At 32.8% G+C, this 18,608-nt stretch overlaps 2 protein-coding genes across 8 annotated transcripts; one reads left to right on the forward strand and one right to left on the reverse strand.

Annotated features, from left to right (window-relative positions):
• Positions 1–5,347: 5,347 nt before the first annotated feature.
• Positions 5,348–11,567, forward strand: LOC132064039 (AT-hook motif nuclear-localized protein 1-like). 2 transcript variants are annotated; one of them, XM_059456896.1, is made up of 6 exons: positions 5,348–5,662; positions 6,295–6,668; positions 7,488–7,555; positions 9,801–9,932; positions 10,648–10,812; positions 10,907–11,567. In XM_059456896.1, exons 2-6 carry the CDS (start codon positions 6,323–6,325, stop codon positions 11,192–11,194), a joined length of 999 nt encoding a protein of 332 aa, XP_059312879.1. In that variant the 5' UTR covers positions 5,348–5,662; positions 6,295–6,322; the 3' UTR covers positions 11,195–11,567. The 2 variants fall into 2 exon arrangements, with proteins under 2 accessions (XP_059312879.1, XP_059312880.1); XM_059456897.1 differs by lacking the exon at positions 5,348–5,662 and adding an exon at positions 5,720–5,858.
• LOC132064040 (protein cornichon homolog 4-like) lies at positions 11,122–16,942 on the reverse strand. Of its 6 annotated transcripts, none has more exons than XR_009416492.1 (5): positions 16,287–16,936; positions 14,598–14,779; positions 14,370–14,492; positions 14,120–14,235; positions 11,122–11,246 (listed from the first exon to the last, which is right to left on the reverse strand). XR_009416492.1 is itself a non-coding variant. In XM_059456900.1 (5 exons), the coding sequence occupies exons 1-4, from the start codon at positions 16,356–16,358 to the stop codon at positions 14,208–14,210; spliced, it is 405 nt and encodes a 134-aa protein (XP_059312883.1). In that variant the 5' UTR covers positions 16,359–16,941; the 3' UTR covers positions 12,372–12,590; positions 14,180–14,207. The 6 variants fall into 6 exon arrangements, 3 of the variants coding, with proteins under 3 accessions (XP_059312883.1, XP_059312884.1, XP_059312882.1); XR_009416490.1 differs by lacking the exon at positions 11,122–11,246 and adding an exon at positions 12,372–12,590 and having other exon boundaries at positions 16,287–16,935; XM_059456900.1 differs by lacking the exon at positions 11,122–11,246 and adding an exon at positions 12,372–12,590 and having other exon boundaries at positions 14,180–14,235; positions 16,287–16,941.
• Positions 16,943–18,608: the final 1,666 nt, after the last annotated feature.

Here is an 18,608-nt window from a genome sequence, read left to right on the forward strand (position 1 = left end):
AGTATGATTTGTGGGGTCCACTATAATATGATTTGTGGGGTCCACTATAATCTTTTTCATGACATCATTATTTTTAGTGGCATAAAAAAAGTCCTTAAATTTCTCATAATTTACCAAAATATTTGAGGATTCACAAAATCATAAAAACTTCAATTAGGGGTAAAGAGATAAAATAAATTCATTTGAGGACTACAAAAGTTGGTATTATCAAAATCCATGTGGAGTGGTCTCAAAAAAAAAAAAGAATGAGAGCAAAAAATAAAAATAAAAATATGCAAGAAAAAGTCAATAAAAAAAACCACATGTAAGCATCTTATTAGTGTTGTGAGGATGTGAGGGCTATAAAAACTCACTATCCTCACTTATATATAGTAGTTATAAGTAGTTTCTCTCTCACATAAAACTACTACTCCATTCGTTTCGATTTTGTGAACTTATTTCCTTTTAGTTTTTTTTAAAAAACATATATTCCTTCTCGTATCAAAAAAAGAGTGTCCAACATATAATACTTTACCCTTATTCTTAGAAAAATACTAACTCTTTTTCTAAAAATATATGTAATTTCACTAAATGAGCGACTCTAATTAAATAAGTATTAGGATTTGATCACATAGCACTTCATAGGACAAATCTGAAAAAATAAGGTTAATTATTTTTTGATTTGATAAGTGGATACTCTTTTTTATCCAAAAAAATGGCTAAGTGGACACTCTTTTTTATCAGAAGGGACTAACTTTTTAAATTTAGAAATAATTTAATTTAAGCTTCTTTTTGTCTATATTTGATGAGAAATCTTTTTAATCACACAAATATTATAATATACTTAAAATCCTATAATTTAAAAATCTTTTTTTTTCTTGAACTTCATATTCACTTAAATAGGTTTACGTAAATTCAATGAGGAAAATATTGAGCGTCGCTAAATGAATATACTTTTGTGGCTTAGTTGGAAATTGTTATGTCTATCTTCGGACCCCACAGATGCCCAAAATATGAATTTCTTTCACCAACCAATTTTATTGTTTTCAACAGCAAAAAGACAATAATTTAGGCTTTTGACAAATGAAGGAAGGAGACTCATATTTCAGCAACTTATCGAAGCTGGGCCATGACTTGCCTCAAAGGTCCCGCCAATGCCCCTTTTTCCTTTTTGATTTGTTCCTACCTCAGTATCTTATTTGGATTTTAACTTGCCCTTGTGACTCAACAATTAAGTTTGCAAAAAATAATTGAACACAATTTTAGAATACAGTCATATGTTTGACTTAATGAGGAAACACCTTTGAAAAACCTTAATTTCGGCTGTTTATTAGTCCATACAAAATATTTTAGTTTGATTTTGGGAAAACAGCGATAAGTAATAAGCATGAAATTGCATAAATATGATATCATTAGGGGTGGTCTTGAGTGTTTGTTCTCGCTTAATAAAATCTTTAAAAATGCACTCAACTTCCCCACAATGTATGAGTTCTAGTTCTAATGTGCGCATAAGTTAGTTTTGCCTATAAGGCATAAATTTGTGACATTTTAGTAGTTTACAAATTGAAGATAATGTAATGTGATACTTATTGGGCATAACTTTTCACTTGTATTGACTGGCTTATTTAATATAAAATATATCATGATCAAATTCAACTGTGTTTTCTAGCAATAGTTTAGCAACATACACTTTAAATTAATATGTATTGAAAATTATTTTATATGCTATAAGAATGACTTTCCGTAAGGTGGAGGAAAAAAAATCTAAATAATTGAATAATACATGCAATTTTTACCAATACATTACAATTTGTAATTAACTTAACATGATATATAGATTGAATAGCATGGAGTATTAAGTCTTGCTCATTTGTCATGACTAGTGAAAAATTGAACAACACATGCAACTTTTTGCATATGAAATAGAATTTGTAATTAATTGAGCAACTTTATTATTTCTGACTGATTGAAATATCCGAACTCCTCCCTAATAAGCAAAACTAATTTAACCCCATAACTTATGTCTAATGGCCATGCCTAATGAACTTTCTGAAGCGAATGACTTTTTTTTAGTAAACAAAAATTTCAAGGCCATTCCTTATAGAGTAAAATTATTATTGTAAATCGCCCAGTAATAAAGGAGTTGGTTAGGCCCGATTTGACAGAAGGGATCTCACAATATAGGCATTGAGACACGAGCACAAGCTTTCACAAAAGCTTATTACAAATACTCCACTTGTCTATAATAAAAGTAATCCTTTATATGAAAAATAAGATAATGCAATACATTTAACATGTTAAATTATACTAATAATATAAAAATTATTTTGGAATTATCAATTTATATAAGTTAAATATTACATTCGAAATTACTAATCTCAATCTGTGAATTATTGATAATTAACTTTTAAATAATCTATCTGTTTAAATCCTTTTGTACACTTACAAAATTTGAACTCTTGAACTTTGCCTCTTAAGACATTGGTAAAAATCTATCATATTCTATTAAAAAAGTCATTCTTGATTGAACCCGTGACTCAAAGTTGATATAGCCTCCTTTTTTTACAAATTAAACCCTCCACATGGAAAGAACAAAAAAATGTAAGCTACTATGAGGAAAGAATTAAAGTTCCATTGACTATTGGGTTTAAATTTTTTGATTTTCGATCCAATATTAGAAATTGTCATGTAGCGCGTAATTTATGCATTAAGCCACTATTAATTGGATTCGCAAAATCTATGCAATTGAGTACCACCACAATTTTAAGAGAATTATTGCTCTTGCATTAATTTATATCTAAACAAACCTAAGACAATATTGCTACAAATGGCCCACCCTCTTTACACGAGATGTAACTAATTCTTTTCTCATTTACATATTTCTGAAAAATATACTGCGGATTTTATAGGGATTTTTTAGAAGTACATGAAATAGCAATATCATCGACATCCATTTGTTGACATATCTTTCTAAACAATAAAGTATATAACAAATATTAGAGTTTACTTGTTGGTGTTATTTTTATTATGTCATTCTTTAGTACTACGTTTTAGTAAATTTTTACAATTTTACATTTAATACAACGTAAATAATTGCGTCGTCAACTTTACTTTTTTACGAGTTTGACAAACCTATGCACGACTATTTTTTTATTCAATTAATGTCATTTTCAATACTACCTATATTAATTATATTCACTGTGTTGTACTTTATAGGGTGATAGGTGCGTGTGAGTATTTGTTAGAAAGGTAAAGAGTTGGAGTTGAGCTTCTTTCAAGATTTTATTGAAAGGTAAATTGTTATGTCACGTAGAATTGAAAGGTAAATTTGGACATCTTTGTCAAGTGCAAGAAAAATCTTTGTAATCTAACAGTACAGAAGTTAAAACATAAAAGCTGCAAATAAAGAAATGCAAATTTTTTCGTTGTTTTCATATGGATGACCATATTTAAGAAAATAATTTGGTGGATCCGATTGCATGTCTCCCACGAGTGAGAAATTCACTTCCTCCAAGATAAATAAAGACAAAATTGTGCTGATATTGTTATTCCCTTCTCATTTTATTCATATTGAAAAATTAGTTAGGACCCATTTAATATCAAAGTTTACCTTTTTATTTGGCAGGAGACTATGAAAACATCATCACCTCCTCTTTAATTTTTAATAGTAAAATTAATTTAATACTTCATACTCCCTCCGTTTCAAAATATTTGTCGTCCTTACTAAAAATACAAAATATTTGTCATTTTATTTAATCAAGACAAAATCAAGTAGTTTTTTCTCAGTTTACCCTTGAATTAATTAGTAACATTTAAGAGGTTCTCACCATTAATGGAGTAGATATTTACTGAGGAGAAATTACATGAAATATGTTAAGAGGGTAAAATAGTACAAAATCTTCAACGCTTTATAAATGCTTTCTTAAAAGGGGGTGGGGAAATGAAAAATACGACAAATATTTTGAGACGGAGGAAATAAATATTTACTCATATATCAAACGTCTATTTATTCATTAAATTTTGTGTACGGTAAAGGATTGCTACTTTCACGAAAAGAGTTAATTCAGAAAATTGCAATTACTTTAATGTCTATTCAAATTGGGATTAATCAACTACTCAAATATCAGTGGCAGCATTTAGTAATTAATCAAACACTTCAGGGGCATAAATTTAACATCTCACATATACCATTTCTTTGAAAAAAAGGACAAAAAGTAGGTCAGCGGCAAGAAAAAGGTTGACCGCCCTGACAACCTTTTGGTCCCCTACTTCACTTTTTCAGCTTTAACTTGTACAAAATTTAATCCAATTTTCAAAAAGAAACTTTATCTTTTTCCCCATATTACCTAAACTACCAACATTTTACCAAAATACCCTTAGCCAATAATCATGTGAGGGAGTTTTTAATTTCTTTACTCGGACTTGAAATTCATCTTAATCATATTTCATTTTTTTTTTGGTTCTAGTGCAATTAATACTCCCTCCGTCTCACATTATTTGTACACTTTCTCATTTGCACGGCTTATAAAAACTCATACTCTCTCTGTCTCATAATAAATGTCACTTTAATCAAATTATTTTGCCTCATAATAAATATCACCTTAAAAAATTAAACAATAAATTGACTAATTTTTTCCAATTCTCCCCTTAGATAATAAAGTAACATCTAAATATTGATTGAAAAAGCCAACATTTTACCACTTGATATTGTTGAATTTCTTTACTCGGACTTGAAATTCATCTTAATACGCTCAAATCACAAGATAAAGGTAATTTATTTTTATTATATAGGATAATTCGGTAAACTTCGATTTCTTAATATGTGTGTTTTTGATTAAAATAAATATCACCCAAAAATTAAACAAAAATTATTCACTTTTTTCCCAAAAAAAATTTCACTTTTGGCGATTGGCCATAAATATTCCGAATACAACTTGAAGTTGTATTCCGGAATATCAAAAACTCAAAAAATTTATTTTTTAAAAAAAAATCATTTTTTTACTTTTTTACAATTACATTTCATCAAAAATTACAATTTTAAAAACTATGGCCAAACACAACTGCAACTCCAACCCAACTTCAAAAATTTCAAAAAAAAAAATTTATTTTTGATATTTATGGCCAAATGCCTACTTATTATGGGATGGAGGGAGTGTATACTCATTCACTTTCTCCCTTACACGCCCTTTTAAAAACTCATAAATAAAAGTATATTTTTACTACATTAGCCTTATCTCTCTCCAAATAATTACATTTTAACCAGTATTAATTATTTTAAAAAAATAATTAATAGTAAGAGTAAAATAGAAAAAAATTAATTAATTCTATCATAATTTTGGAAGATGATTTATGTAATGTGGACGCCGGACGCAGAGAGTAGTTTATTGCTTACTAAAATGGAAAAAATATAAGTTGCCTTGTTTTTTTCTTGTGAATTTGCATTGTATTCAGAAATTTGCTTTCCACTTTTTGGTTTACATGTTGTCTTGAAGTTCTAAAGTGAACTGATTTTGCCCACCTGAAAACTGGTTCTCTTGCTGGGAAACAGCCATTTATTTCATCTTAAAACCACCAAAAGAGAAATTTTTTAAGTTTTAATATCTTTTGGTTTTAACCATTTATTTCTTGTAAAATTTTGATCTGTGAAGGCAGTTTTACGGAGCTTTAGATATTATACAACAGTGTAAGTCAAACTCCAGTACTCTCACTCTTGTCTTTTTTTTTTTTTCCTTTCTTAAATCTGTTTTCTAAGACCAGTTACTATATTTCTTGTTAGTTTTCTTGCAAGTTGCAAGCTTTGAGTTTTAAAAATCTCTTGGCTTTTTTGTTTAAACATTAGTTTGGTCTGATCTTTAAAAGCAGCAAGAACATTCTTTCTGGTCTGTACTTTGGTTGTTTCTAATTCAAGTCTTGATTTTTGGCAATACAAAATTAAAGGTTCAGAAAATGTTGGTTTTCCAAAAGTCCTATTTTGCTATTATATTATACTCTTCATGTTGTTCTTTCCTTTCCTTTTTTTTTTTTTCCTTGGTTTTTCATAAAGTAAAAAATGTTGAATTCCCATCTTGTGTTTTCAACAAGAAAAGAAAACAAAAAGGAAAAACAGTTGTTTCTTTCTTTCTATAGTTTGTTCTTTGCGGTTTTTTTTTTTTTTTTTTTTGTGTGTGTGTGTTTCTTGAAATGTGCTTGTTATTTCTGTAGTACAAGGATGTAATCTTGTGTAGATTGTTCAATGTACTTGTTAATTCTGATTTCAAACTGAGTTTCCACTAAACCAAATGTAAGAAAGCTCACTTCTTTTACTTTTTTTAACAGTTGCAAAGCATTAAAATCTTTTGCAAAAATGGAGTCAAGGGAAGGTATGAATTCTGGAGTAACAGTGATAGCTCCAGAAGCTCCATCAAACTATCATATGGCATCAAGAACTGAATCTACTCCAGTGGCAGCTGGAACATCACAGGTGATTACACCTCCATTAGGTACTGGCATTCCAATGACCTCAGAGAAGAAGAAAAGGGGCAGGCCTAGGAAGTATGGGCCTGATGGGGCAGTGGCAAGGACACTTTCACCTATGCCTATTTCAGCGTCGGCACCACCAACCTCCAGCAACTACTTGTCGGAGAAAGTGAGTGTTGCCCGTCCGGCGTCGGAGAAGAAGCCTCGCAACAAAGTGGGGGCTGAAAATTTAGGTAATGTAGAAAGTTTATGTCTTTGGCTTTAGTGTGTAGTAGTGATGTGTTTTTAGTAGGGACCTGGAATCTTGGAATTTTTAGTTGATATGAGCAGGTTGAAATAATTAGGATATGGAGTACTGCTGGGTTTTTTACACTAATGAAGTTAAAACAATTCCCTGTGGAAACTTGTGCCTTGTGGAGACCTGGGACTTGGATTTGTCCATTTGGCAAGTTACTGCTAATTATTGTAGTTCCTGGGGGACCATTTTTGTCTGAATTCATGATGGTAAGTGATTCACTGTAGCTTCTATTTTCTTCTTTTCCTGGCTTGATCTACATTTTGCCAAATGAAGATTATGAAACTTGCTTTTGTAAACTACTAGTGATTGATTTAGCATTAGTTGATCAAGAGGACAGGATTTGTATGGCCCTTCTGTGACAAACTGATCTATGGTAGATATGTGCGGAACAGGGTCCGTGATCTTGATGCTTAGTTTTACCCTTGTTCTTGGTGCAAAGAAAAAACATATAATCCGTGTTTTTTTTATTTACTCGATTAGTTTTTTTAAGGTACTCTATGGTTAGTAGGAAAATATCAAAAAGTTTATTTTTTTGCATTTCTGCTTTGATTGCATGTAGTAAGTGTGAATCTTGACAGGAGAACTTTTTTTTGAATAAAATCTTGGCAGGAGAACTTAAGTAGCCTTGTCGAATCAAAGATCTTTTTGGACGCTAATTATTTTTTTTCCGTAGTGATTGCTTACCCTTTACTGATATGCTTCCAAATAGCAATGCAATTCTTGTAACTAATCACCTGGATCTCATCTTGTGTAGGTGAATGGATTTCATGTTCCACAGGTGGCAACTTTTTGCCACACATGATTACAGTTGAAGCTGGTGAGGTATGCTTGGTTGAACAAGGCATTTCTTTAACATATAGAAAAGCTTTTATTTGTCTTTCCTTGTGGATATTGCTGCCTTTCCTTCTATCTCATGTGGATGTTTACTGATGAACTATATCTCATTCTTTTTGGGATGGGATACTCTCTTCGAAGTCATAACTTGCAAAGCCAACCTCAACTTCGTTGCTGTAGAGTTAACAGCTGGCTTTCTGGTTGGGGTTGGGTAATTTAAGGGAAAGTCTAATATGTCTGATTTGTTTTTCCGAGTCAGAGATAGTTACCTGGAAAGTTTAATAGCATGTTCTCATACTCAGCATTGTCTTTACATCCCAAATCCAATATTGAGGATCAAAAAAATTATTGCACTATCATTAATGACAAATTCAAGGATGAACTGCACAGAATTGATGAAGTGTCCCAACAATAACCAATGACTAGTGAGTAGATGACAGTAAGTCCATAATATTCTTTTAGAGGTATTGGTAGGACACGCGAACATTCAAATGCAAAGGCAAAATCATCACCAACTTACCCTAGTAATCCTGCTATTTCAATTTAGATGATTCTCTTTAACTAGTCAAAAGAAATTTTTCGAGATTAAAAAATCATTGGGCCGAGGGTCTTTCGGAAACAGCCTCTTTGCCCCTCAATGGCAGAGGTAAGGTTTGCGTACATCCTACCCTCCCCAAACCCCACTTGTAGGATCACACTGGGTATGCTGTTGTTATTGTTGTTGTATCCATTATCTTATAGAAAAAATAATGTTGTTGTTGTAGCAAGTCAAATTTGAATATGTCTAGGATAATTGGTGGAAGGAGTTAGAAATAGATTGATTATTAGAGAACTACCACGCCAAGGTTAAAATAATGTGAACAACTCTTAGTTTGTATTAATTTCAGTTTTTGGTTATAAAAGAGTTCTGCTTAAGGAAAGGAATCAAGCAAACAAAAAAGTAAAGTGATCCAGGATACTGGCTGCAGTAATAATTGAAGAATTACCTGACCTCTAGCCTCAATTTAAATTGAGCAACCAATAGTACCAGTATTTCCGTTGTAATCTAGGAGATTTCACATTACTGAGTAGAGGACTGATTGTCCACACATTGGCAGTAGCAGTTCTGCTTCTGTAGCTACCATCTGTGTTCAGCTATGGGACTAGGGGTTTGGAGGGAGGGGGAGAGGGAATGATTGACACATATAGCTAGCATAATAAAGGCTTAGTTGTAACTTTACCAGTTTCAAAAAAAAAAAAAAAAAAATTAAGGCTTTGTTGTTCAACAAGAAATTTAAGTACTCAAAAATGATGTGAATTTTCTAACTCATAAAAAATTATGTGAATTCTCAAACTGGATATCGCTGTTCATGCAATTATTCTTTTTACGAGTTGATGAACTAAGAAAATCGATTCCTACATGTTACTATACCCCACAGTCAACTTATGCTTTTAAATAACCGAGAAATCTCGGAGGGCCAATGGGACACAGTTCGAAACTTAGTGGATAATGGGTGTTGCCCTTTACTCTTCTCCACTTAAATACCCGACTTTTGTTTGTGGCATGGTTCAAAATGTGAGTGCGCCAAACCAACACATGAGGCGTTGGGCTCTTACCAGTAGACCAAAGCCTTGCGGCTTAACCGTCAACTTATGACTTGATTCATCTGATTCGAAAGCTACATGCCTACCTTCCTACCTTAACTACAGCTACACAGTTTTTTCTTGAATCAAACTCAACATCAAGGTTTTAGTAATTAATGTCATTATTTTCTAGCTTACTTAGAAATTCTGCATGTCTGTGACGTAGGTGTATGTTTAGATCACATGTGCCTTCCATCCACTTTTAAACTTAGTTACTTAGCATCGTTAATGCTCTAGCTACTTTAGCTTCGCTGCAAAAAATATTTGACAAATTTTCGGTACTTCAATATAAAGGAGTGATCCTTTTCGTCTATCAATGGGTGATTACTTACATTTATAATCGGTAGGATGTTCTTCAAGAACTTCTACAATTGGAGCAACCGTCTTCGCGGTTCTATTAAGCCAGTTTCTGCATATCTATGGGAGTATTACGTTCTAAGCATATACGTTATGCTTTATGCATTAACCTTTTCCATGCAACTAGAGTTGTCTTTTGTAATTAGAATTTCTAACCAGGACTTGTCAACACCGTCCTCTTCTTCTCTATAGTTTATTTTCTCTGATACGTCTCCAAATCAGAAAAATATTTACTCTTTCGTTGGTTGTTTAGGATGTTACCATGAAGATAATCTCATTTTCTCAGCAAGGACCTCGAGCTGTTTGCATTATTTCTGCTGTTGGGTTGATATCAAATGTTACTCTACGGCAGCCAAATTCATCAGGGGGAACTTTGACTTATGAGGTTGGTCATTTGACTGTTCAACATTCAATTACTATTTGCATCACAATCATGGTGGTTATTAATTTTCTTTATCAATGGCCCACCCTTCTTTGAACTTTGTCGATAATAGAATTGAAATATATGTACTGCAATTCCAGTAGAACTTATCGTCCTAGAGATGGATGCATGTAGGGTCCATATTTTTCTTCGCTTTTCCAACAAATGTCCTACGTGTCTCATTAGATATGCTGAGCCGGCCTTCCTAGAAAATTTTAGCTTATGTAGGTATATTATGATTTACTTCAATAGTCTACTGCAAATAATCTTAGTTTACGCAGAATATGTGCTTTACTTCAATAATTTACTCCACTTAATTATTTCAGTTTCTTTAAGTTTCATAAGAAATATGTTTGAATTGAAAGAAACGCCAGTCACATGGGTGAAAAGAAAGGGAACTTAATAGGTACTAGATAGGATAAAAAATGATAAGACAAAAGAAGTTAAATTTTGCAAGAGTATCTCATTGTGTCCAAATTGTCGAGAGACAAATTATTGAGTAGTGGAATAGAACGTGCATAAATGAAGCTGAATGGATATTGATAATCCCGCCCTTAACTAGTTGGTGATTGAGGCGTAGTTAGTGCATTAGGAAAAGAAAGGAAAGTTTCATTCCTGCTTGGTGCCCTCTATTGTTTGATGAGTAATAAAAATCCCTTTTGCTATTATTGTTGTGTAGGGTCGATTTGAAATCCTTTCTTTGTCTGGATCCTTTACTCCAACAGAGTTTGGGGGTTCTCGTACTAGCAGAACTGGAGGAATGAGCATTTCTTTGGCAAGTCCTGATGGTCGTGTTGTCGGAGGTACACTTGCAGGACTGTTGATAGCTGCTAGTCCTGTCCAGGTAACCTATTTTCTACTGCGAGAATTCTAATATTTGGCATGACATTTTTATACAAAAATCTGCTCAAGTTCTTTGCTCTTTCAATATATACTAGGTTGTAGTGGGCAGTTTTCTACCAAGCAACCACCAAGAGGTCGCCAAGCCAAAGAAACAGAAAGCAGAACCCAAGGCACTAGCTTATGCAACGGTCTCTCCTGCTGCGCCCCATAGCTCTAATATGGAGCCTAGAAGTTCCAACGCCCACACTGTAAATGTTCCTGGAGGTGGAACTCAAAATGTTATGTCTTCTTCCATTCAACCAAATCACTGGGCCGCTATGCCAGCTGTTCAAGATTCAAGAAAGTCTGCTACAGATATTAACATATCGTTGCATGGAGAGTAATCTAACTCACATGAATTCATTCCCAGATTCTGAAGCTCTTCACACGTGGTACCTGAATAGTATAACTTGTCTGATCGGCTATAACTTGTGTTAGGGTAGAATCTGTTGTTTCAGCCGAATAGCATCTATGATTATGGTGTAGTTGCAGATTCTTAGTTGTAGGGAACTGAGTGCTTTACATTTAGCACGTTTGGTTAAAAGTTTAAGGTTCGTAGTTACACCCAAATTGAGACTCTTTTGGGTAGTTTCGGAAATATCTTGTATCTCAAATTCTGTATTATTCTGAAAGGCTCTAAGCCTCTAATATTGTGCTAAAATGGAAACGTGTATGAACTATTGAAAATGTATAATAAGTTTTTAACTTAAGCTTAAATTGAATCCTGAGTTCATTTAAACTATCAAGCCAAATTGATATTAAGCCCAAGTTTTATCAAAGCTTATATGACTTGAGCTTCAGGTTGAACTTGTTTATGTTCTAGACCGTATCAGTTGGTAGTTTTTTCTAGGCTTAATGCATATGCGGCCCCTTAAACTTGCCATTTTTTTTCATTTTAGCACCTCAACTAATTGTTGTTGCTATTGAACCCCTGAACTCGTCTTTAAGTGTGTCTATCAAATACAATTCGACTTACATAGTATTCCATCTTTAGTTTAGCAACATGTTAATATATAATCTAATTTAATTATGCTATCTTTTAATTAAGATTAGCATCAATTGAGAGGAGAAAAAAGAGTAGCTATTAATTAAGCTGGCAGTGAAAAGCAAAATCGACACATCCATGACCTAAAGAATAGCTTACCACGTGTCTAAAATATTACTCCACTTTCATTTTCCCAGTTTAATTTTTGCTTCTAATAAAAATCAAATTTAAGGGGTTTAATAGACACACTTGAGGACGAGTTCAAGGGTTCAATAGAAACAACACTTAATTGAGGTGTCAAAATGAAAAAAAAGGGACAAGTTTAGGGGGCGCATATGCATTAAGCCTTTCTTCTAATAGTCTAATGAAGAGAAGAATGAAAAGAAAAGAGTACCAGTAGGTACTATTGAAAAGACTATTTCGAACTAATAATAAGATCTTATCTAAGTAATAAAAAATTACTTTATTTTACTAAAAAAAAAAAAAAAAAGAAAGATAAAGATAATAATAGCGCTAGTAATAGTAGTAATAAAAGATAAAGATAATAATAGTGCTAGTAATAGTAGTAATAATCAGTGTCAATACGTTTTCCCAAGTTGAAGACAACCAATTATTTCCTTAGATGATTAATTCTCTAGGCCATCCAATCACCATCATTGTCAGCAAAAATGGCTCATTACTGAGAAAACACACACAAGGCCAGCTCCAACATACAAGTGACCAAAGTATCTCACTTCCATCAGTTCATACAGAACCTGAGAGAGAGTAGAAAAAAGGATTTAGAAAATAACTCCATGGGTTAATGCCGCAGATGATTAGGTCCTTTATAATTGTAGTTCCCAAAATTGCCAAAAGGTCCTTCACAAGTGTAGCTCACAGAAATGGAAAAATAAAAAAATGTAATACATCTTAACCAAGTTAGCAGCTCAAGGCATATATAATAAAATCCTAAATGGCTAAACGGTCTGTTTTTCTCCCATGTTTCTTTTGGTAGGTTCTAAGTCATCCACTAATAAGCTATTAAATGTTATGATTGGAGTGTTAAGGCATCTGAGGAAAAATAAAAAATAGTTCTTCGGCTCTAAGAGATGTAATTGGTTGGGTGATTCTTTCACTGGATAAAGTGTAATTGGAGGGGTAACATAGCAACAATGAGCATGCGCAACAAAAACTAGCTTTGCATAAATTGCGATTTATCCTGATTTGCAACTGATTGGCAAGGTCCAAGTACATTTGTACGATTACTTGATCGTTGTTGCAACAGTTAGGATAGATGTGTCGGAAGGATACCCTTCTTTTGGACAATTAGAAACTTGTAATTTGATCCATAACTATAAAGCAGGTCGTGCTTAGAGCAAATGCCAGATTTACCATAAGTCAAAGACCTAATGGCATAGGTTAACTAGTTTTCCTAAGAATCAATTATTTATACTAATGCAAGTGAGAGAATTAGAGCTCTAATAATTTTGTTCATTCTCTTGTGCTTCAAACAGAGGACAAGGAAACCATTTTGGTCCAACACTATCCCATAGTATGCGACCGAACATGACCAAATAAAAACTAAACTGTCCCAAGGAACTTTAACTCCAAAAATATTCTGACAGAAACTGAGCACCATTTGAACAGGTAGTTCAAGGGATCAAGTAAAAGTTACTTAACAGAATCAATAATTTGATTTAGCAAGATTTGAAGTATACTTGCTTTGCATGTAAAGAAATAGCTTATTTAGAAAAGTGTTCCACCACTTGTTGCATAATGATACAGATGAAAGTTTGAAACTTGCCTAATACAAGTACAAAAATCTAGACCATGACTTAAAGCTCATCCATCATGAGTTCAAGAAAATATGCATCTTCAGTAGTACCTACGATTCACATAAAACATCATTATATGAGTTAAGAACATTTCTTCTGTGTTTATGTAGCATGGTTAACAATAGTTGGAAACTTTACACCAAGACAAAGGAAAAAAAGAAGTTGAAGGACAAGTAGAGCCACCATATCATTTTTTATTTTAGGAAGTGTCAATGGGAGTCTGGAAAAGTGAATGCGTCTGGTTTGAAGAGGTAACTATACTCCATCTTTTGCACAGTAAAAAGTTAAAATCTAAAATGATCTCACGTGAAACCAAAATACTAGTTGAAGATATGAGGATATATTACATCTACAAACAAAAAATTTAAAAGCAACTAAGAGAACTTGAAGAGGAATAGCTCTTGTGAGAGCCAATTACTAGTTATATGAAGAGAAAGATAGACATGTTGGACAGGTTGAAGGAAACACACCAAGTTGACGTCCATCTTTTTCTTTGCAAATGCTATACAACAGAGAGGGAACTAGAAAACCTCGGTGAGATCAGCAATTCCTCATTCTTCATTCGGCCACAATGCTCCAGATCATACTATAATCACATACAGAATTAGACAAACAGATGAGGTAAATTAGGTTTGCAAGTAGCTAAAAAAGGGTAACAGCTTGTACAAAAATAGAAAGAAAAAAAAAAACCACGGGAACAGCTCGTCATTGACACCATACCAGATTATAGAAAAGACAAGGACTATCCCGAGGTATCCAAGCTTATACAAACGAATCTTTTTTTCCCATGGTAGCTGATTGAAAATCTCAGTTACATCTAGCAAGTGGCGACGATCAGTATATCTAATCAAAAGGTTAACATCTTTTGTCAGACCATTTTGTGATGCCATTGACAAAAAACAGCAGGAAGAGGTTAGCAGTTCAACATACTTTATTCAAAATACTTACACTTTGACATCATAATATAAGTACGGGAGACAGATCAGACACATTAACCAATGACCCATCACAAGATGTAGGAAGCATAGTGCTCCTTGAAGAATAAATTCTGGAACCACAAGTCTGTTAATCTCGGATGCTGAATCATAAGGGTTGACATAATCACTTTCAAGGTCCGCCAAGGACATGACCTGCAGTAAATAAATCCAATTGCTATATTTACTGTCCCTAAAAATTATGAACAGAAAAGAACAATAGAAAGGAAAGAACTGGGTAGAAAAATGTGAGCAGCTAATGATTCAAGGTTAACAACATATTGCCCAGGAACTTTGACCATTAGATTCAACTAGACATATTAGTCGCATATCGATTTCCAGGTCAATTGATACAAGAAGATAAGACCAGAAGAGCTACAAATCTAACTTACACCATCATCATCCATGAAAAGAAAGAAAAAACTCATTAAGTCGTAATGTGATTTTCTTGATTGACATGCCTTTTTAAGCTTCTCATGTTACCCTCTCTTCAAAAAAAAAAAAAAAGGTCCGAGGATCTTTCTGTTTATTTATTTGACAATAAAGTCGTAATGTGAATTATAGTAAGGGACTCTTTACACTGCAGTTAAATTAGGCAAAATCAGTATGACGCTTATGTATCCGATACATATGTTTCCAGCAAGTACTATTGACACTTGTAGCAGAAACCTCAGAACTGATTGGTTCATTGATTTTCAGATTAATATATAGTAGTTTAGGAGGGTTCAGAATTCCTTTCCTGGTCAAGTCAATGATTGTAGAAAGAGAAGCAAACATGAAGTATTCAGAAAACACGTAAAAGAATGTGGTGGACGTTTATGGCAATTCTGTGATGCTAGAAATCCCACATAATCAATCACCCTTTTTGGTGCCAATTTGAACTACTAATAATAAGTAATAACGGTTCATTCAAGTCTTAGTTCAGAAGAAAACTGAAATTCAATAGATGCTCCCACAAAAAGGAAGATTGTTGAACCTTTTCGACGACAATGAATGCTATGACCACAGCACAGAGATTATTCAATGGCAAATCTAATTTGGAAAGCCTTTATTTGGACAGTTGATTGTAAAAGCAATTTTAGTATAGTCAAGTTCTCAGCCTTTTCCCAGTGGCTCGAGCCACCTTACACTGGGGGTGTCAATTGACAACCTTTTGCCGGAAAATTACACTGTTCAGCTAGGTCAAATTTTTAGTTTTATATACAGTGTATAGTATGTCGGCTCCCTTTATTTTTCACGTGTGTCTACTTTTTTATATTTTGACACCCCTCGGTGAAATTCATGCCTTTGCCATTGGCTACCCTGGCTCTAATAAATCAAATACTGAAAAATAGTAACAAAAGTTTAATTGGTTAAACACACAAACGAGTTAGAATTACACCATTAATACTTGGAGACATAAACAACTATAGTAAAATAAGGAGTATAGTTCTAGATAATTTGCAAGTCCATAAGTTAAATTTGGACTTTCATCACCGCATACTGTACCCATAAATCAGTGAAAAATACTTCCCATTCACATTTTCCCCTTTTTAGAAGCTTCAAAGAACAAAATTATCATCCTATCCAATTTCAAAAACTTTAAAAGCAAAAAGATTTATCAAATAGGGAATATTAATTAAAATAGAGAAAAGGGTAAATGCAAAATGATATTTATATTAACCTGGTAGAGAACTATGGCGAGAACAGCGACGAGAAGGAAGAAGGAAAGAAGCCATGAGAGTAGATCGCCCATGGCTCCTTCTCTACTTTCTTGAATCTAAAATATGATTGTATTTAATCAAAATTATAGGTTTATTTTGGTTTTTCAAAATATAACCTTGAGCATGTTAATAATGAAGCACCTTTGATCCAACTAACAAAATAGATTTAAAAATAATTGTGACTATAAAAAATAAAAATAAATAAAAAAACACGACAAAAATGGATTGATTTTTTAACCGATCGAGACAGACTAGGTCGGGTTGCTCTCAATTTTTTTTTAAAAAATAAAACAGACTGATCTAGGTCGTTTTTTTATGTGCCAAAATCGTGAAAATAAAAAACTGACTAAGCTCGGTCGGTTATTTGATATCTTTATTGAAAAGTTTGACCAAAGTTTTGATCAGAAAGAACGATCGAGCTGGTCGGCTTACGAATTTAAATAAAATCGACCGAGCCCAATCGATTATACCAAAAACATTTTTGCGGAATATGTAAACAACCAAGCTCGGTGGTGTTTTATTTTCCCTGTTTTGGTGCAAAAAGATCAACTGAGCACGATCGATTTTATATCATAAAAAAAAAATTGGGATCAAATCGATCGAGTCAGTCGGCTTTTCAATCGGTCCGGAAGTCGATCAATTTTTGTCGTGTCTTTAGTAGTATTTTTGGGTAGTCACGTTAGTTTTTAAGTTCATTCTGTTAGTAGACCAAATGCGCTCTGCTATAGCAAATTTAAGGAGCTAAAAAAGCTCAAGGTTATTTTTTGAAGGACCAAAATAGACGTACTCCCATAGATAAAACATAATTTTAGTTAAAAACTCGGGAAAATAATGTTTGTGTTTACTTTAAGATTAATAAAAGGGGTAATTTCAATAATGTACAATCTAGCATACAAAATTACATTTGCGTAGTCATATTTTTAAACTACACCCGCATAGCCACTTTTTCACGGTATACACCATTATACAACAATATACAACTTTATACACCTGCAGTACACAATGTATCAACCTTGTATAAAAAGCATATAATAATGTATAAGAGGTATTTATACACAATTTTACACTGTTATACAAGATTATATAAATTTATACAAGAGGTGTAAAACACTTTTACACTAGTATACAATATTATACAAACTTATACAAGATGTACTTATACATAAGAGGGGTTTAACATAATGTATAGAGGTATTTATACACATTTTTACACTGTTATACAAAATTATACAAAAATTAATTTTGATCCCCTACGAATACACCCAAGACCATCGAGAAAAACAGCTAAAAAACATGTCATGGATACACCATAGGCATCTTGCTCCATTAAAAAAATCATAAAAACAGAGCATCTCCATAATCCAGCCAATTCTTCCACCAAGCTCTACAAACAAAGCGCCACAAAAGGCTCTCACCTTCACAAAAGCGGAGAACATGATTTTAGCTGATTATGCACAACCTACAAATGATGGGAATGATTTGCTTATGAATGAAAATGGATATGTCCAGCTTTGACTTCCCCGCAATGGACAATGAGATGAGCATATGAATACAAGCCGATCGTCGTGATAATGGCTAAGTCGGGTAAAAAATTAAAAATGGGCTAAAACGGGTAATTAGTTTTCCCAAGTTATCGGAGGGTGTAAAATCTCTTAATAATGTACCGTTGGGATGCTTCTTTTCTTATTCTTTTTCCAAAAAAAAAAAAAAAAAAAAAAAAAAAGAATCTTGTGTTGCAATATTAATAGTTTTTGACTGGTTATTGTACAATTGGAAGTATAGAATCTATATCTACATATAATATAAAGCTAGGAATAGTCAATCCTATATAACACCTCTCTAAGGCCTTCATTGCATTTATCTTTTTTCTCCTTTTTTTGATATTTTCTCTTCTTCTTCTTCTTTGCGTCATAAATTCCAACTAAATGCAACAATCAAATGCAATTAAGTCCATTAAATTTTAAGTTTGAATCATCCCATGTAGCAGCCCACGTTTCTCATATTTTTGCCTTTTAAAGTGCAATAACTTCTCTATTTAAATTCTTTCTAATAAAGGCTTATTAATTATCTATATATAATTAAAAAGAGGATAGTTTGCAATAGTATTGTGACAAGTGGCAGCGTGACAGAATGCCAAGTGTTACAATTATTTTAGAAAATAGTTAATTAGTTATTAAGTAGTTATTAGTTAGTGTTATTTAATAATATATATAGATGTAAATATATATAAAAAAAAAAAAAAGGAAAAAAAAAAACTGAACCGTGGATACAACTCCCACGTT

The sequence above is a fragment of the Lycium ferocissimum genome, chromosome 7 (assembly GCF_029784015.1).
Source record: "Lycium ferocissimum isolate CSIRO_LF1 chromosome 7, AGI_CSIRO_Lferr_CH_V1, whole genome shotgun sequence".
NCBI lineage: Eukaryota > Viridiplantae > Streptophyta > Magnoliopsida > Solanales > Solanaceae > Lycium > Lycium ferocissimum.